Below are 23694 nucleotides of genomic sequence, written 5' to 3' on the forward strand. Positions count from 1 at the left end.
GCGTCCTTTTACACGGGATGACCTGTCGGATGCAGATGCCTGACAGCTCGTCCCAACGATAATCATCCATGTGCTTTTTTACAGGAATGATCATCGCTGAATGAATGGGGGGGAGCGGCGGGGGATTGTTCCAGCCACCCACCTCCTTCATTCACAGTAAATAGCAGTTGTTCAGCAGCTGCCTGTCTACATGGGCGATTCACCGTTCAGTTTTTAGGGCTGCAGAAGCTGAACGACAAACAAATTCTTCTTCGTCATTCAGTCAGTGTCGGCGATTACACTGAACAACAATCATTGCGATTTTCGCTGATCGCAGGAATCTGAACGATTTCTTGGTCCTCAAGCTGCGAGAGGGGAGGAAGAGCAGCAGAAAGAACCAACTGGTTAGAGCAGGACGAATGCACCTCTCAGCAGTTGTGGAGAGAGAGAGGCGTCTGTACTAAATTCACGTCCCTATATAATGCGACAAAGCGAAGGCATTGATTCCAATGGATTCGTTCTCACAAGCGTGTTTCTTATGACCAAATGCGGTGTGCGAGAAAGGATGGGCCTTGCTCCATTTTTGTCCGCGTTAGACAGAAAGCTGCCATAGAAGTCTATGGCAGCTTAAAAAAGGGAGGGGGAGGGAGTTACCCTGTGTGTCATGCAAGAAAAAAGAGGCATCTGGCCCTAATTTGGCGAAAAATTGCCCTTCTATTCCACCAAAAGGGGGTATGACGATTGCGTGTGAACTGACATATTAAGTACAGACATGACAGTAATATGCGCTGGCAGGTGTGTATCAGCCTGATCAGGGACATCTTCAAACCTTGTTCATGGGCAAATACGCTCTGTTGTGGCGAACATATTTGCGCATACGTTCGTCTGTTTAAGCGCTAAAATAAAGGGCACCAGGCAGGCGCCACACTTTATGCCATGTGCAGCCTGATCCTGGGGGGATGCAACCCAAACCCCTCCTGTTCACTGCGGATACAAATCTGTCTATATTAGTAAACAATTATGCAAAATTCTTCTGCATTTCCTCCCTCAAAGAAAAGGAAACTGTGACTGCCCTCTAGTGGTTACTTTAGAAACTGCAATGCTTTACTTGCAAAATGCCTTTAAAAAGACCCATCACAATCCCTTTGCACCCCTGAAAGAGGACAGCATAGCAGGGTGACGCTGATCGCAGTCTGCTGGCTGGGTCTGGGCAGTGGTTTTGGAGAAAATTACGGTTTATGAGTAGCAACACAGCATAGAGGAATACTTAAATATTCATGAGCTGCAGGTCAGCTCCACCCACCCTGTCCTACAGCTGCTGATTGACAGCTCTCTGCTTATTACTGTGCATAGAGCTGCCAATCATTGGAGGGCGGGTGGGTGTGGCTAGCCTGCAGCTCATGAATATGCAGTAGTAATTCCTTGTCTGGCTGCTACTAATATAATGCAAGTTTCTCTAAAACATCTGCACTTCTGAAATATAGCAGAATGATAAAGGATGATGATATTCATGTCCCCCTAGTGGGGCCAAAATAAAAAGTTAAAGTATAAAAAAAAAGTAATAAAAATAAAAAAGTCCAAACCCAACCTTTCCCTCTTTACTATGTAATGAAAACCCCCATGGATCTAGTATCATTGTGGTTGTAATGACCCAGAGAAAAAAGTTAGGACGTTATTTAACCCTCGCGGTGCACAATGTGAAAAGATGAAACGAAAAAAAAATAGCAAAAATAGCTAGTTTTGCCTATCTTGCCTTACACAAAAATGAAATAGAAAGCGCTAAAAATGTTGCAGGGATCAACAAATGGTAACATAAATAAGTACAACTCATCCCGCAAAAAATTCGCTAACTTCACACTGGCGAGCACGATATAGGACTGTGGATCAAGACCACATATCTTGCTCACCAACATGTGAATTCCCCCCGGATGCGAGCCTTGCATCACTTCGCGGAAGAAGCGAACCTGCGCCGCGACTGAAAGCCACAGCGACGGATCACGGAGTTCCTCCCATTATTTTCAGTGGGGGATCTCGTATCGCATGACCCTAGCACGTGGTGCGATGCTGCAATGGACATTTCGATGCGAGAGCTCGCAGAAAGATAGAAGATGACGCAATCTGATTCCCGCATCACATCGCGGTGCCACTGCAGGAAAATCTCACTCGGGTAAAACCCAACTTAAAAAAATGGGCTTCGTGAATCTTGTAAGGAACAAATCTTGCGCGATTTTCTCGCTTGTGTGAAGGCAGTCTTACACAGCACCGCCAGCAAAAAAAGAAAAATGTTAGAGGTCCTTGGATGCAGCGAGAAAAATATTCTTTTTGTATAGTGTGAAAAAGCTGCAAAAGAAAACTATATAAATTTGGAATTGACGTAATCGGACCAGCATGCGGAACTAATGTAACACGTTATTTATAGCGCACGGTGAACGCCATCAACATAAAAAACATGCCGGAATTGCAGATTTGGTTAATATTTAGAGATGAGCGAGCACCAAAATGTTCGGGTGCTCGTTACTCGGGACGAAATTATCGCGATGCTCGAGGGTTCGTTACGAGTAACGAACCACATTGAAGTCAATGGGCGACCCGAGCATTTTTGTATTTCGCCGATGCTCGCTAAGGTTTCCATTTGTGAAAATCTGGGCAATTCAAGAAAGTGATGGGAACGGCACAGAAACGGATAGGGCAGGCGAGGGGCTACATGTTGGGCTGCATCTCAAGTTCACAGGTCCCACTATTAAGCCACAATACCGGCAAGAGTGCCCCCCCCCTCCCAACAACTTTTACTTCTGAAAAGCCCTCATTAGCAATGGATACCTTAGCTAAGCACCACACTACCTCCAACAAAGCACAATCACTGCCTGCATGACACTCCGCTGCCACTTCTCCTGGGTTACATGCTGCCCAACCCCCCCCCCCCCCCCCCCCCCCGCACGACGCAGTTTCCACAGCGCACACCAAATTGTCCCTGCGCAGCCTTCAGCTGCCCTAATGCCTCACCACCCTCATGTCTATTTATAAGTGCGTCTGCCATGAGGAGGAACCGCAGGCACACACTGCAGAGGGTTGGCACGGCTAGGCAGCGACCCTCTTTAAAAGGGGCGGGGCGATAGCCCACAATGCTGTACAGAAGCAATGAGAAATATAATCCTGTGCCACCGCCATCAGGAGCTGCACACGTGGGCATAGCAATGGGGAACCTATGTGCCACACACTATTCATTCTGTCAAGGTGTCTGCATGCCCCAGTCAGACCGCGGTTTTTTATAAATAGTCACAGGCAGGTACAACTCCGCAATGGGAATTCCGTGTGCACCCACAGCATGGGTGGCTCCCTGGAACCCACCGGCTGTACATAAATGTATCCCATTGCAGTGCCCATCACAGCTGAGGTAACGTCCGATTAAATGCAGGTGGGCTTCGGCCCACACTGCATGCCCCAGTCAGACTGGGGTTCTTTAGAAGTGGACACATGCAGTTACAACTCCCTGTGGACCCACAGCATGGGTGGATGCCAGGAAGCCACCGGCGGTACATAAATATATCCCATTGCATTGCCCATCACAGCTGATGTAACGTCAGCTTTAATGCAGGTGGGCAAAAAATTAATTGGATTACACTGTAGGCGAGGGCCCCAAAAAATTGGTGTACCAACAGTACTAATGTACCTCAGAAAAATTGCCCATGCCCAACCAAGAGGGCAGGTGAAACCCATTAATCGCTTTGGTTAATGTGGCTTAATTGGTAACTAGGCCTGGAGGCAGCCCAGTTAAAATACAAATTGGTTCAGGTGAAAGTTTCAACGCTTTAATGAGCATTGAAACGTATAAAAATTGTTTACAAAAATTATATGACTGAGCCTTGTGGGCCTAAGAAAAATTGCCCGTTCGGCGTGATTACGTGAGGTTTCAGGAGGAGGAGCAGGAGGAGGAGGATGAATATAATACACAGATTGATGAAGCAGAAATGTCCCCGTTTTGGATGGTGAGAGAGAACGATGCTTCCATCCGCGGGTGCAACCTACGTATTGCTTACGTATCGCTGCTGTCCGCTGGTGAAGAAGAGAAGTCTGGGGAAATCCAGGCTTTGTTCATCTTGATGAGTGTTAGCCTGTCGGCACTGTCGGTTGACAGGCGGGTACGCTTATCTATGATGATTCCCCCAGCCACACTAAACACCCTCTCTGACAAGACGCTAGCCGCAGGACAAGCAAGCACCTCCAGGGCATACAGCGCGAGTTCAGGCCACTCGTCCAGCTTCAACACCCAGTAGTTGTAGGGGGCAGAGGCGTCACCGAGGATGGTCGTGCAATCGGCTACGTACTCCCTCACCATCCTTTTACAGTGCTCCCGCCAACTCAGCCTTGACTGGGGAGCGGTGACACAGTCTTGCTGGGGAGCCATAAAGCTGGCAAAGGCCTTGGAGAATGTTCCCCTACCTGCGCTGTACATTCTGCCTGATCTCTGCGCCTCCCCTGCTACCTGGCCCTCTGAACTGCACCTTCTGCCACTAGCGCTGTCGGATGGGAATGTTACCATCAGTTTGTCCGCCAGGGTCCTGTGGTATAGTATCACTCTCGAACCCCTTTCCTCTTTGGGTATGAGAGTGGAAAGGTTCTCCTTATACCGTGGGTCGAGCAGTGTGTACACCCAGTAATCCGTAGTGGCCAGAATGCGTGTAACGCGAGGGTCTCAAGAAAGGCATCCTAACATGAAGTCAGCCATGTGTGCCAGGGTACCTGTACGCAACACATGGCTGTCCTCACTAGGAAGATCACTTTCAGGATCCTCCTCCTCCGGCCATACACGCTGAAAGGATGACAGGCAAGCAGCATGGGTACCCTCAGCAGTGGGCCAAGCTGTCTCTTCCCCCTCCTCCTCCTCCTCATGCTCCTCCTCCTCAACGCGCTGAGATATAGACATGAGGGTGCTCTGACTATCCAGCGACATACTGTCTTCCCCCGCCTCCATTTCCAAGCGCAAAGCATCTGCCATTATGCTTTGCAGGGAACTTCTCAAGAGGCATAGCAGAGGAATGGTGACGCTAATGATTGCAGCATCCCCGCTCACCATCTGGGTAGACTCCTCAAAGTTTCCAAGGACCTGGCAGATGGCTGCCAACCAGGCCCACTCTTCTGTAAAGAATTGAGGAGGCTGACTCCCACTACGCCGCCCATGTTGGAGTTGGTATTCCACTATAGCTCTACGCTGCTCATAGAGTCTGGTCAACATGTGGAGCGTAGAGTTCCACCATGTGGGCACGTCGCACAGCAGTCGGTGCACTGGCAGATTAAACCGATGTTGCAAGGTCCGCAGGGTGGCAGCGTCCGTCTTGGACTTGCGGAAATGTGCGCTGACCCGGCGCACCTTTCCGAGCAGGTATGACAAGTGTGGGTAGCTTTTCAGAAAGCGCTGAACCACCAAATTAAAGACATGGTCCAGGCATGGCACGTGCGTGAGGCTGCCGAGCTGCAGAGCCGCCACCAGGTTACGTCCGTTGTCACACACGACCATACCCGGTTGGAGGCTCAGCGGCGAAAGCCAGCGGTCGGTCTGCTCTGTCAGACCCTGCAGCAGTTCGTGGGCCGTGTGCCTCTTCTCTTCTAAGCTGAGTAGTTTCAGCACGGCCTGCTGACGCTTGCCCACCGCGCGACACCGACTGCTGGCGACGTGCTGCTGCTGCAGACACATCTTGATTGCGAGACAGAGGTTGCGTTGGAGGAGGAGGAAGAGGGTGGTTTAGTGGAGGAAGCATACACCGCCGCAGATACCACCACAGAGCTGGGGCCCGCAATTCTGGGGGTAGGTAGGACATGAGCGGTCCCAGGCTCTGACTCTGTCCCAGCCTCCACTAAATTCACCCAATGTGCCGTCAGGGAGATATAGTGGCCCTGCCCGCCTGTGCTTGTCCACGTGTCCATTGTTAAGTGGACCTTGGCAGTAACCGCGTTGGTGAGGGCGCGTACAATGTTGCGGGAGACGTGGTCGTGCAGGGCTGGGACGGCACATCGGGGAAAGTAGTGGCGACTGGGAACCGAGTAGCGCGGGGCCGCCACCGCCATCATGCTTTTGAAAGCCTCCGTTCCCACAAGCCTATACGGCAGCATCTCCAGGCTGATCAATTTGGCTATGTGCACGTTTAACGCTTGAGCGTGCGGGTGCGTGGCGGCGTACTCGCGCTCAAACAGTTGCGCTAGCGACGTCTGGACGCTACGCTGAGAGACATTGCTGGATGGGGCCGAGGACAGCGGAGGTGAGGGTGTGGGTGCAGGCCGGTAGGCACTCGTGCCTGTGTCCTCAGAGGGGGTTTGGATCTCAGTGGCAGGTTGGGGCACAGGGGGAGAGGCAGTGGTGCAAACCGGAGGTGGTGAACGGCCTTCGTCCCACCTTGTGGGGTGCTTGGCCATCATATGCCTGCGCATGCTGGTGGTGGTGGCTCCCCAGCTGACCTTGGCGCAACAAAGGTTGCACACCACTGTTCGTCGGTCGTTAGGCGTCTCTGTGAAAAACTGCCACACCTTAGAGCACCTTGGCCTCTGCAGGGTGGCATGGCGCGAGGGGGCGCTTTGGGAAACAGTTGGTGGATTATTCGGTCTGGCCCTGCCTCTACCCCTGGCCACCGCACTGGCTCGGCCTGTGCCCACACCCTGACTTGGGCCTCCGCGTCCTCGCCCGCGTCCACGTCCTCTTGGCCTACCCCTACCCCTCAGCATGCTGTATTACCAGTAGTGCAGAAACAGAATGCTGTAATTAAATGTGCTGCTTATTGGCCTGTGGTTGGTGGCTGACTTCGCTTACAGAACGCACAGCAGAGGCAGGAAAGAATTTTGCGCAAGCCTGCTGTAACACTTAGCTGGCTGCGTATGAATTAGGAGGACAACTACCCCCAGCAGAGACCCAGTACACTGAGGATGGTCACAGGCAGCCCAAATAGATTTTTTTTCCCAAATGTTTTTGGAAAGGCCCACTGCCTATATACACTAAATATGTCTTCTGTCCCTGCCTCACCACTACTGGCCCTGGACAATGTAAATTTACTGCAGGGCGCAATGCTCTGCACGGCCGATATACGAAAAAAAAAAAAGTGCAACACTGCAAAAAGCAGCCTCCACAGTACTGCACACGGTTAGATGTGGCCCTAAGAAGGACCGTTGGGGTTCTTGAAGCCTAAAATACTCCTAACGCTCTCCCTATAGCAGCTCCGGCACCAGCAGCACTGTCCCTGATCTCTGTCAGAACGCATCTGTGGCGAGCCGCGGGAGGGGCCGATTTATATACTCGGGTGACACCTGATCTCGCCAGCCACTCACTGCAGGGGGGTGGTATAGGGCTTGAACGCCGCAGGGGGAAGTTGTAATGCCTTCCCTGTCTTTCTATTGGCCAGAAAAGCGCGCTAACGTCTCAGAGAGGAAAGTGAAAGTAACTCGAACATCGCGTAGTACTCGTCTCTAGTAACGAGCATCTCGAACACGCTAATACTCGAACGAGTATCAAGCTCGGACGAGTACGTTCGCTCATCTCTATTAATATTGCCTCCAGAAAAAAATGGAATAGAAAGCAATTAAAATGTTACATGTTCCCAAAGAAATTTCGTAGCGGAATCAGACCCGGCGCCCCCGGATACTCTACCCTCGCCAGTCCGGATCCACCGCGAGAGTATTGGCTGACGAGCTGGCACACATGCACAGTGCAGCGTGAGATGCACCGGCGCTGGGGTATGACGTGGATTCCCGCGATACTTCCGCTATGCCCACAGCGCAGAGTACCACAGGACGGACGGCTTCCGTTGATTGCGATGGAAGTAGTCCGTGTGTTTTTCCGCACAAATTAGAACATGCTGCGATTCCCCCCGCGAGCGGAAAATTGTAGCTGATTTCCGTTTGTGGGCAGGGGAAAATCGTTTTACACAGCATGTCCATGGGCAAACATTGCTACGGAAATAGCAGTGGGTGTCGGACAGCGATAATCCGTCCGTGGGCATTCGGCCTTAGTCTACAAAAAACAAATGGCAAAATTGAATTCCCCCCCCCCCCAATCCCTTTAAAAAATGTAATAAAATGTATACAATACATTTATACCCCAAAATGATGCTATTAAAAAAATAAAACTAGTCCCACAGAAAACGATCCCCCATATGGCCACGGCAACAGAAGAGTTAAAAAGCTATGGCTCTAGGAATGTGATGATGAAAAAACTGAAAAATGAGTTGGTTGTTTGGGTGTAAACCGGCTTTGTCACTAAGGGGTTAAGCTTTGTTATACTGTTAGCGGTGGCACACAAGTTGGCTTTGTCGGAGATCACATGTGACGCTGTTTTTAGCGCCACACGACTCCCGTGCAGCCAGGGTATATAAGGAGGTAAGCCCAAAGTGTCTCTGAGTCAGGGCGTGCGCAAACCGTGATGACGAGCTGCATTCTCACGCGTTATTTCTCCGCGCGGGAATAGATTGGGCCAGACCTGGAGTTAGTAGGAGGAGCTAGCTTCATTTTTTTTTCACCGTGCGCAAAAGCACAGAATTTAAACAGTAATAAAAAGAAGACTTCTGACCTGTTCATGCACAAACACACTCTGTAGTGGCGCGCGTATTTGCACTTGCACTCATCTGAAGCCGCCCGAAGACCTCCTGCCCACGGTTTTACGCAGCAGGAATCCCGTGGGGTAAACAAAAAAGTCCCCACTGGTGATCGGGGAAAAACACGCGTTTTTCTGCGGTCTCCATTAATACTATTTTAATGGAGACCTCTCAACGCAAAAAAACGCAGAAAATAGAACATGCCGTGATTTTTTTCCCCGTGCCGTAAATCCGCGGCAGAATCCAGCATGTGAGGACTGCGCCATTAGGTTCAATAGAACCTAATAGCTGTGCTTTTCTGCCGCGGGGAACGTGGCATATATCCAGCCGTGGGCATTAGCCCTAAGGGCTCCCACACACTTGCGATTGCGTTTTTTGTTAACGCGATTGTCAATGGGACTTTCTAATGTTAAAAACGCAATGCACCAAAAACGCAGTTGCGTACATTGCGGTTTTTTGCAATAGAAAGTCCCATTGACAATCGCGTTAACAAAAAACGCAATCGCAAGTGTGTGGGAGCCCTTAGAGTAGTAGTGACCCTGAGATCTGATTGGTTACAGCCCGCTGCCTATGCCTGAACTTGCTCTGGACTGCAGTTGTTCTTCGGGTCTGCTGGAGCGAACGCCCCGAGTAGTGAGTGAGGTGGATCTCTATACTGGGATACCCCGACTCCTCCCCATCTTCTGCACATACTATAGTCAAGATCAGGAGATGGGGAGGACTTGGGGTATCCTCTGAATCGAATGTTCAGTGTCCAGAACTTTTTACAGTAAAGGCGCCTGCAGACGGCCAGGTCGGATCCCGCTGTGAGAATTCTCGCAGCGGGATGTTGACCCGTGCCTCTGCAGAGACCTGCGGCTCACCCGCTCCCGGCGTCTCTTCTTCTCTGTGATGTGTCGGCTGCCTCCCAGCCGGCGCATGCGCAGAGCGGAGCCAGCAGGTCTCTACTGACATTTCTAAGCGGGCCTCTGCGAGACCCGCACAGAAATAGAACATGCCGCGATGTGTTTTCTGCATGTGTTCTCACGCGGACAAATCGCGGCTGTGTGTATAGGATTGCGTGCATGCATGCGGGCACAGGGGGAAATTCTGTGCAAAATCCTGCCGCGGAGTTTCTGCCAATTTGTAGGGGGCCTAAGCGAGAGAAGAGGGTGCTTATAAAAACATTGCTGCCTCGCCAGCCATTCAGTAGCGAGTCCCGTCACGTTGGATTACAAGTGAGCAGTTTGGCCCGCTCTTTTACCGCCAACTAATATTGGCCATGAAATAATCACCAGTGGGCACCTCTGGAGGTGATTACCAGCCAGGTTGGTGGTAACCTAAGCCACAAGTTGTGCAGCGGGTGACTTAGCCATGCAGCACTGGAGCAGTAGAGCTGCCGTCTGATTAACAGCGTCACAGCAGAAGACCACATTTGGAGGAGCAGAGGAGAAAGGATAGGGCTGGAATGGGGGGGGGGGGGGGGGGGGGAGGCGAGGCCCCCACCTAAAATGGAAGCCCGTCATGACACGAGGGGGGAGATAGCCGGAGTTAGAATTATTCGGGGAGTATGGGGTTAATTTTGTTAGTGTTGGGGATAAAGTAAGGGGTGGGGGAGTATTTAAGGAAGGGGGAGTGGCAGCGGCACCTTTTCAGGGAATACGAGAGAGTCCTGCCCGCCCGCCCGAGGGTTTGGGGTTGGAATTGAGGGATTATACCATTTGTCATGGCAGCTTGGCGGGTGGGGGGTCCTTGGAGTCGGTGGAAATTGTGTGGGGGGAATCCCTCCGTGTTAAATTTTGATGTGATCTGGTGCAGGTGACGTGGCTGGCGAGGGGGCGGCAGTAGACTCCCTCCGGCTATAAGTCACAATAGTGGTTGCCAGCCTTCGGGCGGCATGGTTGGCCCCTGAACCTGTAGTCCGGTGGGGGGCAGTTGTTGCATTTTTCCCGGTTATGGTTGCACCAGATCTTTGTGACTCCAAGGACTCCCCCTCGTTCATTGTTCATTTTATGTACTGTTTGTTAATAAACTGGCTGCTGTGGCCAATTTAGCCAAAGAAGAAGGAGTGGTGTTTTTATTGGTGGTAAGAGGGGTGGTGGGCTACAGCGAGGTATTCTGGCCTCCACGGGTCAAGCGTATGGTTGTCCAGGAATCAGAGGTGTTAATCAGCAGGGACCACAAGACACAATGTAGGACCGGGTGAGGTCAGTGCAATTACAGTGCATTAAGTTGGAAAGATTATTGTAAAAAAAAAGTGTACCGTTGAGTCTAAACGCAAGTGATGAATGAGAATCGCGCCCTTCTCATTCGCCGTTCATTTTCTGCAGGACTAAAAATCCTGCATGAGAAGCCTTCCAGCCACCCTGCTGGGGAATCCCTTCATCTCCCTTGCAGGGGAACCCCTCCAACCGTGCTGCTGCGGAATCCCTTAATCTCCCCTGCAGGGGAACCCCTCCAGCCACCCTGCTGGAGAATCCCTTCATCTCCCCTGCAGGGGAACCCCTCAAGCCGTGCTGCTGCAGAATCTTTTCATCTCCCCTGCAGAGGAATACCTCAAGCCCTGCTGCTGGGGAACCCCTTCATCTCCCCTACAGAGGAACCCCTCCAGCGATGCTGCTGGGAAATCCCTTCATCTCCCCTACAAGGGGACCCCTCCAGCCACCCTGCTGGGGAATCCTTTCATCTCCCCTGCAGGGGAACCCCTCCAGCCGCCCTGCTGGGGAATCCCTCAATCTCCCTTACAGGGGAACCCTTCCAGCCATGCTGTTTCGTAATCCCTTCATGTCCCTTGCAGAGGAACCCCTCAAGCCCTGCTGCTGGGGAATCCCTTTATCTTCCCCACAGGGAAACTTCTGCAGCCACACTGAGATGAAGCCCAGGGAAGTCCCCTCATCTCTCTCTCCAGCAGCACATATTTTCAGTCCCTCCAATTCGGCATGGAAAGATTGCGACCACGCCAGGCAGATAAAAGTCCTGCACGGGACAGTAATGGTTGATAACAGAAATCAGCGCCAAGCGAGAGACTGTGAAAGTACGTGCTGACCGGTCGCTCAGCGGAAGAGCGTCGGTTTGCAATAAAATGCCTGCAGTTATCGGAAGACATTCTTAAGCGCAATTAGAAAACACGCCAAAATGGTTACCAGAACACTATAGAGACGCGGTAAGCGCTGTCCGTGAATGCGGGCGGACTGAAGGATATCATCAGTCATCAGGTCACTCGGGAAACACACTGCAGCTAAGGCCGGGCTCTCACGAGCGTATGTTTACCGCATACATGCGCGAGATAGCGCCCGTTCTCCATGGACGCATATATAGACGTACTCATACGCAATTACATTTCCCACATGGCCACGTACAATGGCTTCTTACACAATTTGTAAACCATGCGGGTTGCACGTTTGCGTGTTTTTTGGCGCACTGTCGCTGCTACGAAGGACCGCGCCCTCAGGGCTTCTTCACAGAACCGTACTTGCACGTTTTTGTGCACGTGAAATATAAGTGCTCACAACACAGAGAATACGACTTGTTGCTTTTCCCGTGGGTCCTGCTTTATTTTTTGGGTATTTGCGCACCAAGCGCTCTATTGAAGTCTATGGAAGGTGCACAAATACGCACTCAATATACGCACAAATGCACAATATACTGCGCAATTCCGTGAAAAAAAGAAACCATCTGGACCTCATTTGGCTAAATAGCCTTTAAAACTACGAAAGGGGTGTGTTGCGCGTGTGAACTGGCCCTGCGTGCACGAAAAGTACAGTACTATCCGTCAATTCGTGCGCAAAACTACCTCAAAAACCTCAATTATGCGCAAATTCGTTGCGCTCAGATGAAAGTTTTTGTGCATACGCGGGATTGGCGAGGTGTTCTGCGGTCGGACCGCTCACCCCGCTACAGACTGATTATCTGAATAGCTTGATAAGTTAGAATGTGTCCGTGCGGTACAGTAAATACACGGACAGAACACGGATGGAATATACGCCCGTGTAAGATGGCCTTCTGGGGCCTATTCACACAGGCGACTTTTTGTTTCGCGTTCTGTCCGTGTTTCTGAGTAAATGCATACAGGACTTGGACCCATGAATATTAATGGGGCTTTTAAGACACACGATTTTTCTGAATTGCGGAATCCACGATCGGCACCCACGCGAACGATACGCAGTAATATGCGCCAATTAAAAGACATAAAGTTTTGCAGCTTTGCTCAGACGTGCGGATAGGAATTGTGGAATAAAAATCGTTCTATTTTTTCACGGATTCCGCGTGGACGGCTGCCATTACAATCAATGGATACAAGTGCGCTATCACCCATACACAGTTAACATTGCTTATGGGCAGCAAAAACGCTCAGAACTTCAATAGAAAAGCCGTAATGCCAGAATGTTGGGAATACAATGATGTAAACAGAAGGCTCCTACATGTAAACACTACTAAGCGTTGCCCCTGGCAACCAATCAGGTCACTTCTTTCATTTCTGTCAACCTGGAATGGAAATATCAAAGCTGCGATCTGATTGGACACTGAGATCAGCTGATCGTCCGCGCTGCGCATGGCTACAATGTTGACGAAACTTCTTCTGTGGGCGGAGTTTAGAGACGTCACGAGGACACGCTGCAGCCGCCTAGAGGTAGGCGGAACCACATACGTGTAATTGACAGGATGAGTAATCAAGAGGGTGGGGTTAGCACAGCTCTAGGAATAGAGACGTAGGCGGTGCTGGGTGGGACTGCCATGCGGTGGGCGGGGTTAAGCTTCGTTACCTCAGCAGTCAGCTGCTGTATTATACAGATGGGCGGGGCTGCGCAGGTCCCCAGTGACGTGGGCGGAGCGTAGGTCTGGTTAGTTACTCGAAGCTCGGAGACTCTTCGCCGCCGCCGTCAGACCCCGGAGCTGCGCTCTTCTCTTTTCTCCAGGTGACGGCGGGTGCTGACAGGGGTAGGTGGGCGGGAGAGAGGGAGGAGGGGGGCTGCACTACCGGCGAGCGACACCGGGGCCCAGGACATGGGGGAGGGGCGGTTGTACCGTCTGGGGATTATCCCTATCGTCACCGAGGGAGTGTGACGTCATGTGTTGTGGTACAAGGAAAATACAACGTATACTTACCAGTTCTTATATACCCCCCACTTATCTACCCCCCAACTGTTCTTATATACACCCGTTATCACCCCCCCCAACTGTTATTATATATACCCCACATGTCATCCCCCTCACACCTGTTCTCATATACACCCCCAACATATCATCCCCCCCGCACCTGTTCTTATATACACCCCACGTCATCCCCCTCACACCTGTTCTTATATACACCCCCCACATGTCATCCCCCCCCTCACCTGTTCTTATATACACCCCACGTCATCCCCCTCACACCTGTTCTTATATACACCCCACATGTCATCCCCCCCTCACCTGTTCTTATATACACCCCACATGTCATCCCCCCCTCACCTGTTCTTATATACACCCCACATGTCATCCCCCCCCTCACCTGTTCTCATATACACCCCACATGTCATCCCCCCCTCACCTGTTCTCATATACACCCCACATGTCATCCCCCCCTCACCTGTTCTTATATACACCCCACATGTCATCCCCCCCCTCACCTGTTCTCATATACACCCCACATGTCATCCCCCCCCTCACCTGTTCTCATATACACCCCACATGTCATCCCCCCCTCACCTGTTCTTATATACACCCCACATGTCATCCCCCCCTCACCTGTTCTCATATACACCCCAACATATCATTCCCCTCACCTGTTCTCATATACACCCCACATGTCATCCCCCCCTCACCTGTTCTTATATACACCCCACATGTCATCCCCCTCACCTGGTTCTCATATACACCCCAACATATCATCCCCCTCACCTGTTCTCATATACACCCCACATGTCATCCCCCCTCACCTGTTCTCATATACACCCCCAACATATCATCCCCCTCACCTGTTCTCATATACACCCCCAACATATCATCCCCCCCCACACCTGTTCTCATATACACCCCAACATATCCCCCCCACACCTGTTCTCATATACACCCCACATATCATCCCCCCCACACCTGTTCTCATATACACCCCGCATATCATCCCCCCACACCTGTTCTTACTACCCCAACATATCATCCCCCCACAGCCTGTTCTCATATACACCCCACATATCATCCCCCACACCTGTTCTTATATACACCCCCAACTATAATGATCCCCACCACACCTGTTCTTATATACACCCCACATGTCATGCCCCCCCCTCACCTGTTCTTATATACACCCCACATGTCATCCCCCCCCCCTCACCTGTTCTTATATACACCCCACATGTCATCCCCCCCCCCTCACCTGTTCTTATATACACTCCCAACATATCATCCCCCTCACCTGTTCTTATATACACTCCCAACATATCATCCCCCTCACCTGTTCTTATATACACCCCCAACATATCATCCCCCCCCTCACCTGTTCTCATATACACCCCACATATCATCCCCCTCACCTGTTCTCATATACACCCCACATATCATCCCCCCCTCACCTGTTCTCATATACACCCCCAACATATCATCCCCCTCACCTGTTCTCATATACACCCCCAACATATCATCCCCCCCCCCACACCTGTTCTCATATACACCCCACATATCATCCCCCCCCACACCTGTTCTCATATACACCCCGCATATCATCCCCCCCACACCTGTTCTTACACCCCCAACATATCATCCCCCCCCACACGTGTTCTCATATACACCCCACATATCATCCCCCCCCCACACCTGTTCTCATATACACCCCACATATCATCCCCCCCCCCACACCTGTTCTCATATACACCCCATATATCATCCCCCCCTCACCTGTTCTCATATACACCCCCAACATATCATCCCCCTCACCTGTTCTCATATACACCCCCAACATATCATCCCCCCCCACACCTGTTCTCATATACACCCCACATATCATCCCCCCCCCACACCTGTTCTCATATACACCCCGCATATCATCCCCCCCACACCTGTTCTTACACCCCCAACATATCATCCCCCCCCACACCTGTTCTCATATACACCCCACATATCATCCCCCCCCACACCTGTTCTCATATACACCCCACATATCATCCCCCACACCTGTTCTTATATACACCCCCAACATATCATCCCCCCCACACCTGTTCTTATATACACCCCCAACATATCATCCCCACCACACCTGTTCTTATATACACCCCACATATCGCCCCCCTCCTGTTCTTATATACACCCCACATATCGCCCCCCCCTCCTGTTCTTATATACACCCCACATATCGCCCCCCCTCCTGTTCTTATATACACCCCACATATCGCCCCCCCTCCTGTTCTTATATACACCCCACATATCGCCCCCCCTCCTGTTCTTATATACACCCCACATATCGCCCCCCCTCCTGTTCTTATATACACCCCACATATCGCCCCCCCTCCTGTTCTTATATACACCCCAGATATTGCTCCTTTCTAAGTGATATACGTTGCAGATATTCCTGTCTCTTTGTCTCACTACACACTCTGCAGTGTTGCTGTATACAGTGTACGGCTCTGGTATTCACACAGCTGTTGCTCTCTGGTATCTGTATGCAGCTGATAAGTGAATGATGTCCCAGGATTGGAGCGCTGCTGTGGGGTATATAGTGGTGAATGCACATAATATATACACCCCTGCTGGCTTGCTTCTGCCTATAGGAGGCATAGTCTGTTTACATCCGGCAGCTTATTGGACAATGCGGATGGGGGAGGCGGCCAGCTCCTGTGTGATGTCAGTCTCTGAGTCACAGCCGGGAGGCGCACTACATTCCAGCACACAGTGTCAGCCGCACTTGTTATATGCACAGATGTAGCAGAGCTGACTGTGTCATCACCCTGTGGATGCCTCATGTATCACCTCCTGCCAGATAACAACCTCAGCTCTACTGCATGTGTGCGAACTAAATGCAGATGCCAACCTGCGGGCAGTGCCATCACCCACAGAGAACCCCTTGTTGACGGCCATATCAGAAACAGATATAATAGGAAAATGTTCATTTGGTATTTCCGGCCCCCGTAGACATCCCTACAATGCAGGTTCCGCTCTAATTTTCGGTGCCATATACCGTGTTTTATGGCAAAAACAGATTGCACTCGCATAGAAATCAGTATGATAACGGTCCGAATTTCTCAGACTCACTCGCCCACGTCATTACGGCCGTAGTGCGATCCCATCAAGGAATTGTCTGCTTTCTATGGGTTCTTTAAATAAACAGCGCATCGCCCTCGCAATCTACGCAATTCAGGGTCATTTTATTAAATGTGCGTAAAAATCCCACATACAATGAGGCGATGCAAAATGTGTCGCACTTGCTGAAAAATCGCAGCTTGTGAGTGCGGAGTCGGTCCGCGCTCCTCAGATGCCCCCCTCGCACTGGCTTGTGTGAATACGGACGCTCGTCTCGCACCAGACCCATTTTTTGCAGTGGGTCTATTTACACGGGCGATTTTTCTCTGTCGGACCGCTACACGGTAGGAAAACCGCCGCTTGTTCTAAGAATCGCTTGTTATTCCCCCTCAGTCCATAAAAAACACATCGCGTGTAATTGTGAATTACATGCGAGTGATCCATCAGGCATTAATGTGAATAGAATGACCGAACGACAGTGAAGACTGACACTGAATAATAGGTGTAGCGGAATTCGAAGGACTTGTGGTTGTCGCTCGGGAACTCGTACCGTTAGAGCGATGCGGCTCTTAATTCTCATCTCACCTTGTGCCCATCTTGCAGCTGCTTCAGTAAAACCAGAGACGATGGGCCGAATCTTCCTGGATCACATCGGTGGGACCCGTCTATTCTCCTGCGCCAACTGCGACACCATCCTGACCAACCGCTCCGAGCTCATCTCTACCCGCTTCACAGGGGCCACCGGCAGAGCGTTCCTATTCAATAAGGTATGCCCGCGAAGTTCATATCCTGTTCGGGCGCCAAAGCGACATATTTTAAAAAGACCCACACCATGCCTTGTCCACATGTGTTTGGCAGGAAAATGGCAAGTCTATTGTTCCCTGTTGTCAGCCACTTCTAGCATTGCTGCATTTCTTTTATCTGCAGTCTCCGTTCCGCAATTGTGGCTTGTGGTACTATTAGGGCGGGTTCTCAAATCCTGTGGAAATCTCGCGGCTTGGCCGTACTGAAAAGCCGCGGGAGAGCCGCAACTTCAAAACCTGCAGCATTTTGCCGCGGGTCTTGGAGCAGTTCGGCCGCCGGCATTCCGTTGCAGCTTTCACTCCCCATAGAGAGGCCGCAGCAGGAAAAAAAAAAGAATTGGCCTGCCCGGCTTTGCCGCGACGGATTGGCCGCCCCCCGTGTGGATGAGATTTTTGCAAAATCTTGTCCACATGGCTGTCTAATTCTGGGATTAGGAGCCGCAGGCGGAATTGCCGCACGGTAATTCCGCCCCGTGTGAACCCAGCCTTAGATCTAGTGTCTCTAAGGGTTCCCACACACTTGCCTTTTTGTAACGCTGTGTTTTTTGTTTTTTACGTGGTTGTCAGTGGGACTTTGTAATGTTAAAAAGGCACCAAAAACGCAAGTGTGTGGGATCCCTTAGAGACCCTGGATCTAAGGCTGGGTTCACACGGGGGGGATTTCCAGCGGAATTCCCACGGTTTGGCTGCACCGAAAAACTGCGGGATTCCGCTGGAAAAGCACATTCCGCTGCGGCTTTCTCTCCCCATAGAGAGGAGCGGGGCCACAATGGGGGGGGGGGGGGGGGGGGAATTGACATGCTCCATATTTGAAATCCCCAACGCCGGTTCCACCCGGCTTTTCCGCAACTGATTGGCTGCCCCGTTTGTGTCCACATGGCTGGCTAATCCCGGGATTAGTGGCCGCAGGCGGATATGCCGCAGCGAATTTCCGCAGTAAATCCGCCCCGCGTGAACCCAGCCTAATGGTTCTCATAGCTGGGGGGGTTTGTTACAATGTAAACAATGCTCAGAACATTGTAGCAAACTATCAGGACAGGAGAGAGATGTGTCAGAGGATTGTCTACACTGGATACAAAAGTCACCAAGCGGGATTAACCTGCTAGTTAACAAAGACACTTTTCTCATCCCTGTAATTAGGGGGTTTATATATTGTTAACCCCCTAGTTACCAGGGATACTATTATTGTTGTCAGCACACTAATTGCCATTGCTCTCTGCTAGTTACAATGGATGATGATATTGTTAACCCGCTAGTTATGTTATTCAGGATACTACTATCCGTGGTGACAAGCAGGTTAATAATGATGATCGTATCCATTGTAATTTAACTAGCGAATTAACAACAATACTCTGTGGTAATCAGCAGGGTAAGGAGAATAGGGGCGACCCTGGTAACCAGCGGGGTAAGGAGAATAGGGGCGACCCTGGTAACCAGCGGGGTAAGGAGAATAGGGGCGACCCTGGTAACCAGCGGGGGTAAGGAGAATAGGGGCGACCCTGGTAACCAGCGGGGTAAGGAGAATAGGGGCGACCCTGGTAACCAGCGGGGTAAGGAGAATAGGGGCGACCCTGGTAACCAGCGGGGTAAGGAGAATAGGGGCGACCCTGGTAACCAGCGGGGTAAGGAGAATAGGGGCGACCCTGGTAACCAGCGGGGTAAGGAGAATAGGGGCGACCCTGGTAACCAGCGGGGTAAGGAGAATAGGGGCGACCCTGGTAACCAGCGGGGTAAGGAGAATAGGGGCGACCCTGGTAACCAGCGGGGTAAGGAGAATAGGGGCGACCCTGGTAACCAGCGGGGTAAGGAGAATAGGGGGCGACCCTGGTAACCAGCGGGGTAAGGAGAATGGGGGCGACCCTGGTAACCAGCGGGGTAAGGAGAATAGGGGCGGCCCTGGTAACCAGCGGGGTAAGGAGAATAGGGGCGGCCCTGGTAACCAGCGGGGTAAGGAGAATAGGGGCGACCCTGGTAACCAGCGGGGTAAGGAGAATGGGGGGGCGGCCCTGGTAACCAGCGGGGTAAGGAGAATGGGGGGCGGCCCTGGTAACCAGCGGGGTAAGGAGAATAGGGGCGGCCCTGGTAACCAGCGGGGTAAGGAGAATAGGGGCGGCCCTGGTAACCAGCGGGGTAAGGAGAATGGGGGGCGGCCCTGGTAACCAGCGGGGTAAGGAGAATGGGGGGGCGGCCCTGGTAACCAGCGGGGTAAGGAGAATGGGGGGGCGGCCCTGGTAACCAGCGGGGTAAGGAGAATGGGGGGGCGGCCCTGGTAACCAGCGGGGTAAGGAGAATGGGGGGGCGGCCCTGGTAACCAGCGGGGTAAGGAGAATGGGGGGGCGGCCCTGGTAACCAGCGGGGTAAGGAGAATGGGGGGGCGGCCCTGGTAACCAGCGGGGTAAGGAGAATAGGGGCGGCCTTGGTAACCAGCGGGGTAAGGAGAATAGGGGCGGCCCTGGTAACCAGCGGGGTAAGGAGAATGGGGGGCGGCCCTGGTAACCAGCGGGGTAAGGAGAATGGGGGGGCGGCCCTGGTAACCAGCGGGGTAAGGAGAATGGGGGGGCGGCCCTGGTAACCAGCGGGGTAAGGAGAATGGGGGGGCGGCCCTGGTAACCAGCGGGGTAAGGAGAATGGGGGGGCGGCCCTGGTAACCAGCGGGGTAAGGAGAATGGGGGGGCGGCCCTGGTAACCAGCGGGGTAAGGAGAATAGGGGCGGCCCTGGTAACCAGCGGGGTAAGGAGAATAGGGGCGGCCCTGGTAACCAGCGGGGTAAGGAGAATGGGGGGCGGCCCTGGTAACCAGCGGGGTAAGGAGAATGGGGGGGCGGCCCTGGTAACCAGCGGGGTAAGGAGAATGGGGGGGCGGCCCTGGTAACCAGCGGGGTAAGGAGAATGGGGGGGCGGCCCTGGTAACCAGCGGGGTAAGGAGAATGGGGGGGCGGCCCTGGTAACCAGCGGGGTAAGGAGAATGGGGGGGCGGCCCTGGTAACCAGCGGGGTAAGGAGAATGGGGGGGCGGCCCTGGTAACCAGCGGGGTAAGGAGAATGGGGGGGCGGCCCTGGTAACCAGCGGGGTAAGGAGAATGGGGGGGCGGCCCTGGTAACCAGCGGGGTAAGGAGAATGGGGGGGCGGCCCTGGTAACCAGCGGGGTAAGGAGAATGGGGGGGCGGCCCTGGTAACCAGCGGGGTAAGGAGAATAGGGGCGGCCCTGGTAACCAGCGGGGTAAGGAGAATGGGGGGGCGCGGCCCTGGTAACCAGCGGGGTAAGGAGAATGGGGGGGCGGCCCTGGTAACCAGCGGGGTAAGGAGAATGGGGGGGCGGCCCTGGTAACCAGCGGGGTAAGGAGAATGGGGGGGCGGCCCTGGTAACCAGCGGGGTAAGGAGAATGGGGGGGCGGCCCTGGTAACCAGCGGGGTAAGGAGAATGGGGGGGCGGCCCTGGTAACCAGCGGGGGTAAGGAGAATGGGGGGGCGGCCCTGGTAACCAGCGGGGTAAGGAGAATGGGGGGGCGGCCCTGGTAACCAGCGGGGTAAGGAGAATGGGGGGGGCGGCCCTGGTAACCAGCGGGGTAAGGAGAATGGGGGGGGGCGGCCCTGGTAACCAGCGGGGTAAGGAGAATGGGGGGGCGGCCCTGGTAACCAGCGGGGTAAGGAGAATGGGGGGGGCGGCCCTGGTAACCAGCGGGGTAAGGAGAATGGGGGGGGGGGCGGCCCTGGTAACCAGCGGGGTAAGGAGAATGGGGGGGCGGCCCTGGTAACCAGCGGGGTAAGGAGAATGGGGGGGCGGCCCTGGTAACCAGCGGGGTAAGGAGAATGGGGGGGGCGGCCCTGGTAACCAGCGGGGTAAGGAGAATGGGGGGGCGGCCCTGGTAACCAGCGGGGTAAGGAGAATGGGGGGGCGGCCCTGGTAACCAGCGGGGTAAGGAGAATGGGGGGGCGGCCCTGGTAACCAGCGGGGTAAGGAGAATGGGGGGGCGGCCCTGGTAACCAGCGGGGTAAGGAGAATGGGGGGGTGGCCCTGGTAACCAGCGGGGTAAGGAGAATGGGGGGGCGGCCCTGGTAACCAGCGGGGTAAGGAGAATGGGGGGGCGGCCCTGGTAACCAGCGGGGTAAGGAGAATGGGGGGGTGGCCCTGGTAACCAGCGGGGTAAGGAGAATGGGGGGGAGACCCTGGTAAACAGCGGGGTAAGGAGAATGGGGGGGAGACCCTGGTAAACAGCGGGGTAAGGAGAATGGGGGGGCGGCCCTGGTAACCAGCGGGGTAAGGAGAATGGGGGGGGGGGGCGGCCCTGGTAATAACGATATTTGTTCTGCCTGCTAGTTACCAGGATTATTAGTATCCCCAGTACCTAATTGGTTAATTCTATTCTACCTGCTAGTTACTAGGGATACTTGTTTTCTAACCGCTAGTTGGCAGGGATGTTCTTATTAACCCTTTCCCATCCAGTTTCCCTGCCCCCGCACACTCCTTAGCTCTTATTAATTTTGGGTGGAAAAGTGCTCTGTGGATTCTTGGGAATTACCCAACAGACATAAAAATGACCCGAAATTATGATGATTTTATTAGCAGTTTTTTGAAAATGAAATGTGATTTGTAAGTGTTTTACGTCAGGAAGATGATTTGTAATAATCCTAATTAATATCACACACTTCTATATTCTAATTTGTCTAGTGATGGCTGGAGATCCCTGTAATACAGAGGCATCCTATGTGTAGAGCATGTTTCTACGGTATGCAGGACAGCGCTCCGACGTCAGAGGGGTCCTATGTGGTGTAACATACATATGCAGAACAACCTCCGACATTAGAGCTCTGTCCTGCATACTGTCGGACCTCGCCCCGACATCCGAGCTATGCAGGGAGATCTCAGTGTCAGATGACGTCTGGCACTGGATTGGAAGGGGTTAACTCTCGTTACTAGGGATTTTTAACCTGCTAGTTGCCTTACCAGAAATGTTGTTGCAATTAACCTGCTAGTTACCAGGGATGCTGCTCTTAATAACCTGCTAGTTACCAGGGCTGCTGGGGGTCTTACCTCTGATAACTAGGGGCGCTCTTGTTCTGCCTCTGGGTCACCAGGGACGTGATTAATGACCCAGGAGACACCGTGCTTTCTGCGTTCAGCTTGCGCTAATTTATCATTGGCGTCTTCCCATCAGGTGGTGAACCTACAGTACAGCGAGGTCCAGGACCGCGTCATGCTCACCGGACGGCACATGGTGCGAGACGTCAGCTGCAAGAACTGCAACAGTAAGCTGGGCTGGATCTACGAATTCGCCACGGAGGACAGCCAGCGCTACAAGGAAGGCCGCGTCATCCTAGAGCGAGCCCTGGTCCGGGAGAGCGAGGGCTTCGAGGAACACGTCCCCTCTGACAACTCCTGAAGTGCCCTTGTTTCTCCCTTCATTGTTTTGTAGTCCCTTTCGAGTTAAACCATGCAACAGATCTCTACAACGTATCCGCCTACACCGTTACCTTAGCCGTCATGTGATGATGACACGGAGGAACGACGAATGATCTGAGTGCGACCATTTCTTTCTGGGTCTGGGTTCTTTACCATTTCGAGCATCTATTCTACCAATGCTGTCTTAAATGGTCTAACGTGCCCTCCCACACAAGGGCTGAGCTCCCCCGACATGGCGGCCCATCCCCCTCCCTCTTCCATGTTGATAGTTGCCTTATTTGCAGAATTGTTTGCTGTGAAATATACATTTACGCATTGCAGATTGTAACGCCGCTTCCCGTAGGAAACACCTTTTGTGTATGAGATCCAGTGTTTGCTGCCGCTTGCGCTGGTCACCGCATCCTTACGCAGCTGGGGGTCAATGGGGGTGGGTGGAGTCAGCTGGGGTGGGTGGAGTCAGCTGGGGTGGGTGGAGTCAGCTGGGGTGGGTGGGTGGAGTCAGCTGGGGTGGGTTTTAAATCTGTCGAACTCCAGCATATAACTCTGTTACCTTCATGAGTCGGATGTCATACTGGTGGTTGTGGACATTGAAGATCCCTTAAAAACGAAATGCAAATTTTGGACCGTGCGGTCATTTGTTTTATGTGCGTGATGTAGAACTCCCGGTTGTGTAATAAATGGAACGCCTCTTCTATCGGAGCTTTTTATTGTTATTTTGGATTAAAAAAAAAATTTACTATGACCCTTCA

At 52.7% G+C, this 23694-nt stretch overlaps 1 protein-coding gene across 2 annotated transcripts; it reads left to right on the plus strand.

Annotated features, from left to right (window-relative positions):
- Positions 1-13330: 13330 nt before the first annotated feature.
- On the plus strand, positions 13331-23273 carry YPEL5 (yippee like 5). Of its 2 annotated transcripts, none has more exons than XM_066595114.1 (3): positions 13331-13447; positions 17346-17509; positions 22701-23273. In XM_066595114.1, the coding sequence occupies exons 2-3, from the start codon at positions 17369-17371 to the stop codon at positions 22923-22925; spliced, it is 366 nt and encodes a 121-aa protein (XP_066451211.1). In that variant the 5' UTR covers positions 13331-13447; positions 17346-17368; the 3' UTR covers positions 22926-23273. The 2 variants fall into 2 exon arrangements, with proteins under 2 accessions (XP_066451211.1, XP_066451213.1); XM_066595116.1 differs by having other exon boundaries at positions 13337-13469.
- The last annotated feature ends 421 nt before the right edge of the window (positions 23274-23694 follow it).

The sequence above is a fragment of the Eleutherodactylus coqui genome, chromosome 3 (genome assembly GCF_035609145.1).
Source record: "Eleutherodactylus coqui strain aEleCoq1 chromosome 3, aEleCoq1.hap1, whole genome shotgun sequence".
Lineage (NCBI taxonomy): Eukaryota > Metazoa > Chordata > Amphibia > Anura > Eleutherodactylidae > Eleutherodactylus > Eleutherodactylus coqui.

What these genes read in the sequence shown, in the direction of transcription:
- YPEL5 (XM_066595114.1), top strand. Translation starts at nt 17,369, where the DNA reads ATGGGCCGAATCTTCCTGGATCACATCGGTGGGACCCGTCTATTCTCC. An exon ending in GAGCGTTCCTATTCAATAAG is followed by an intron (nt 17,510 to 22,700) that starts GTATGCCCGCGA and finishes TCTTCCCATCAG; the next exon opens with GTGGTGAACCTACAGTACAG.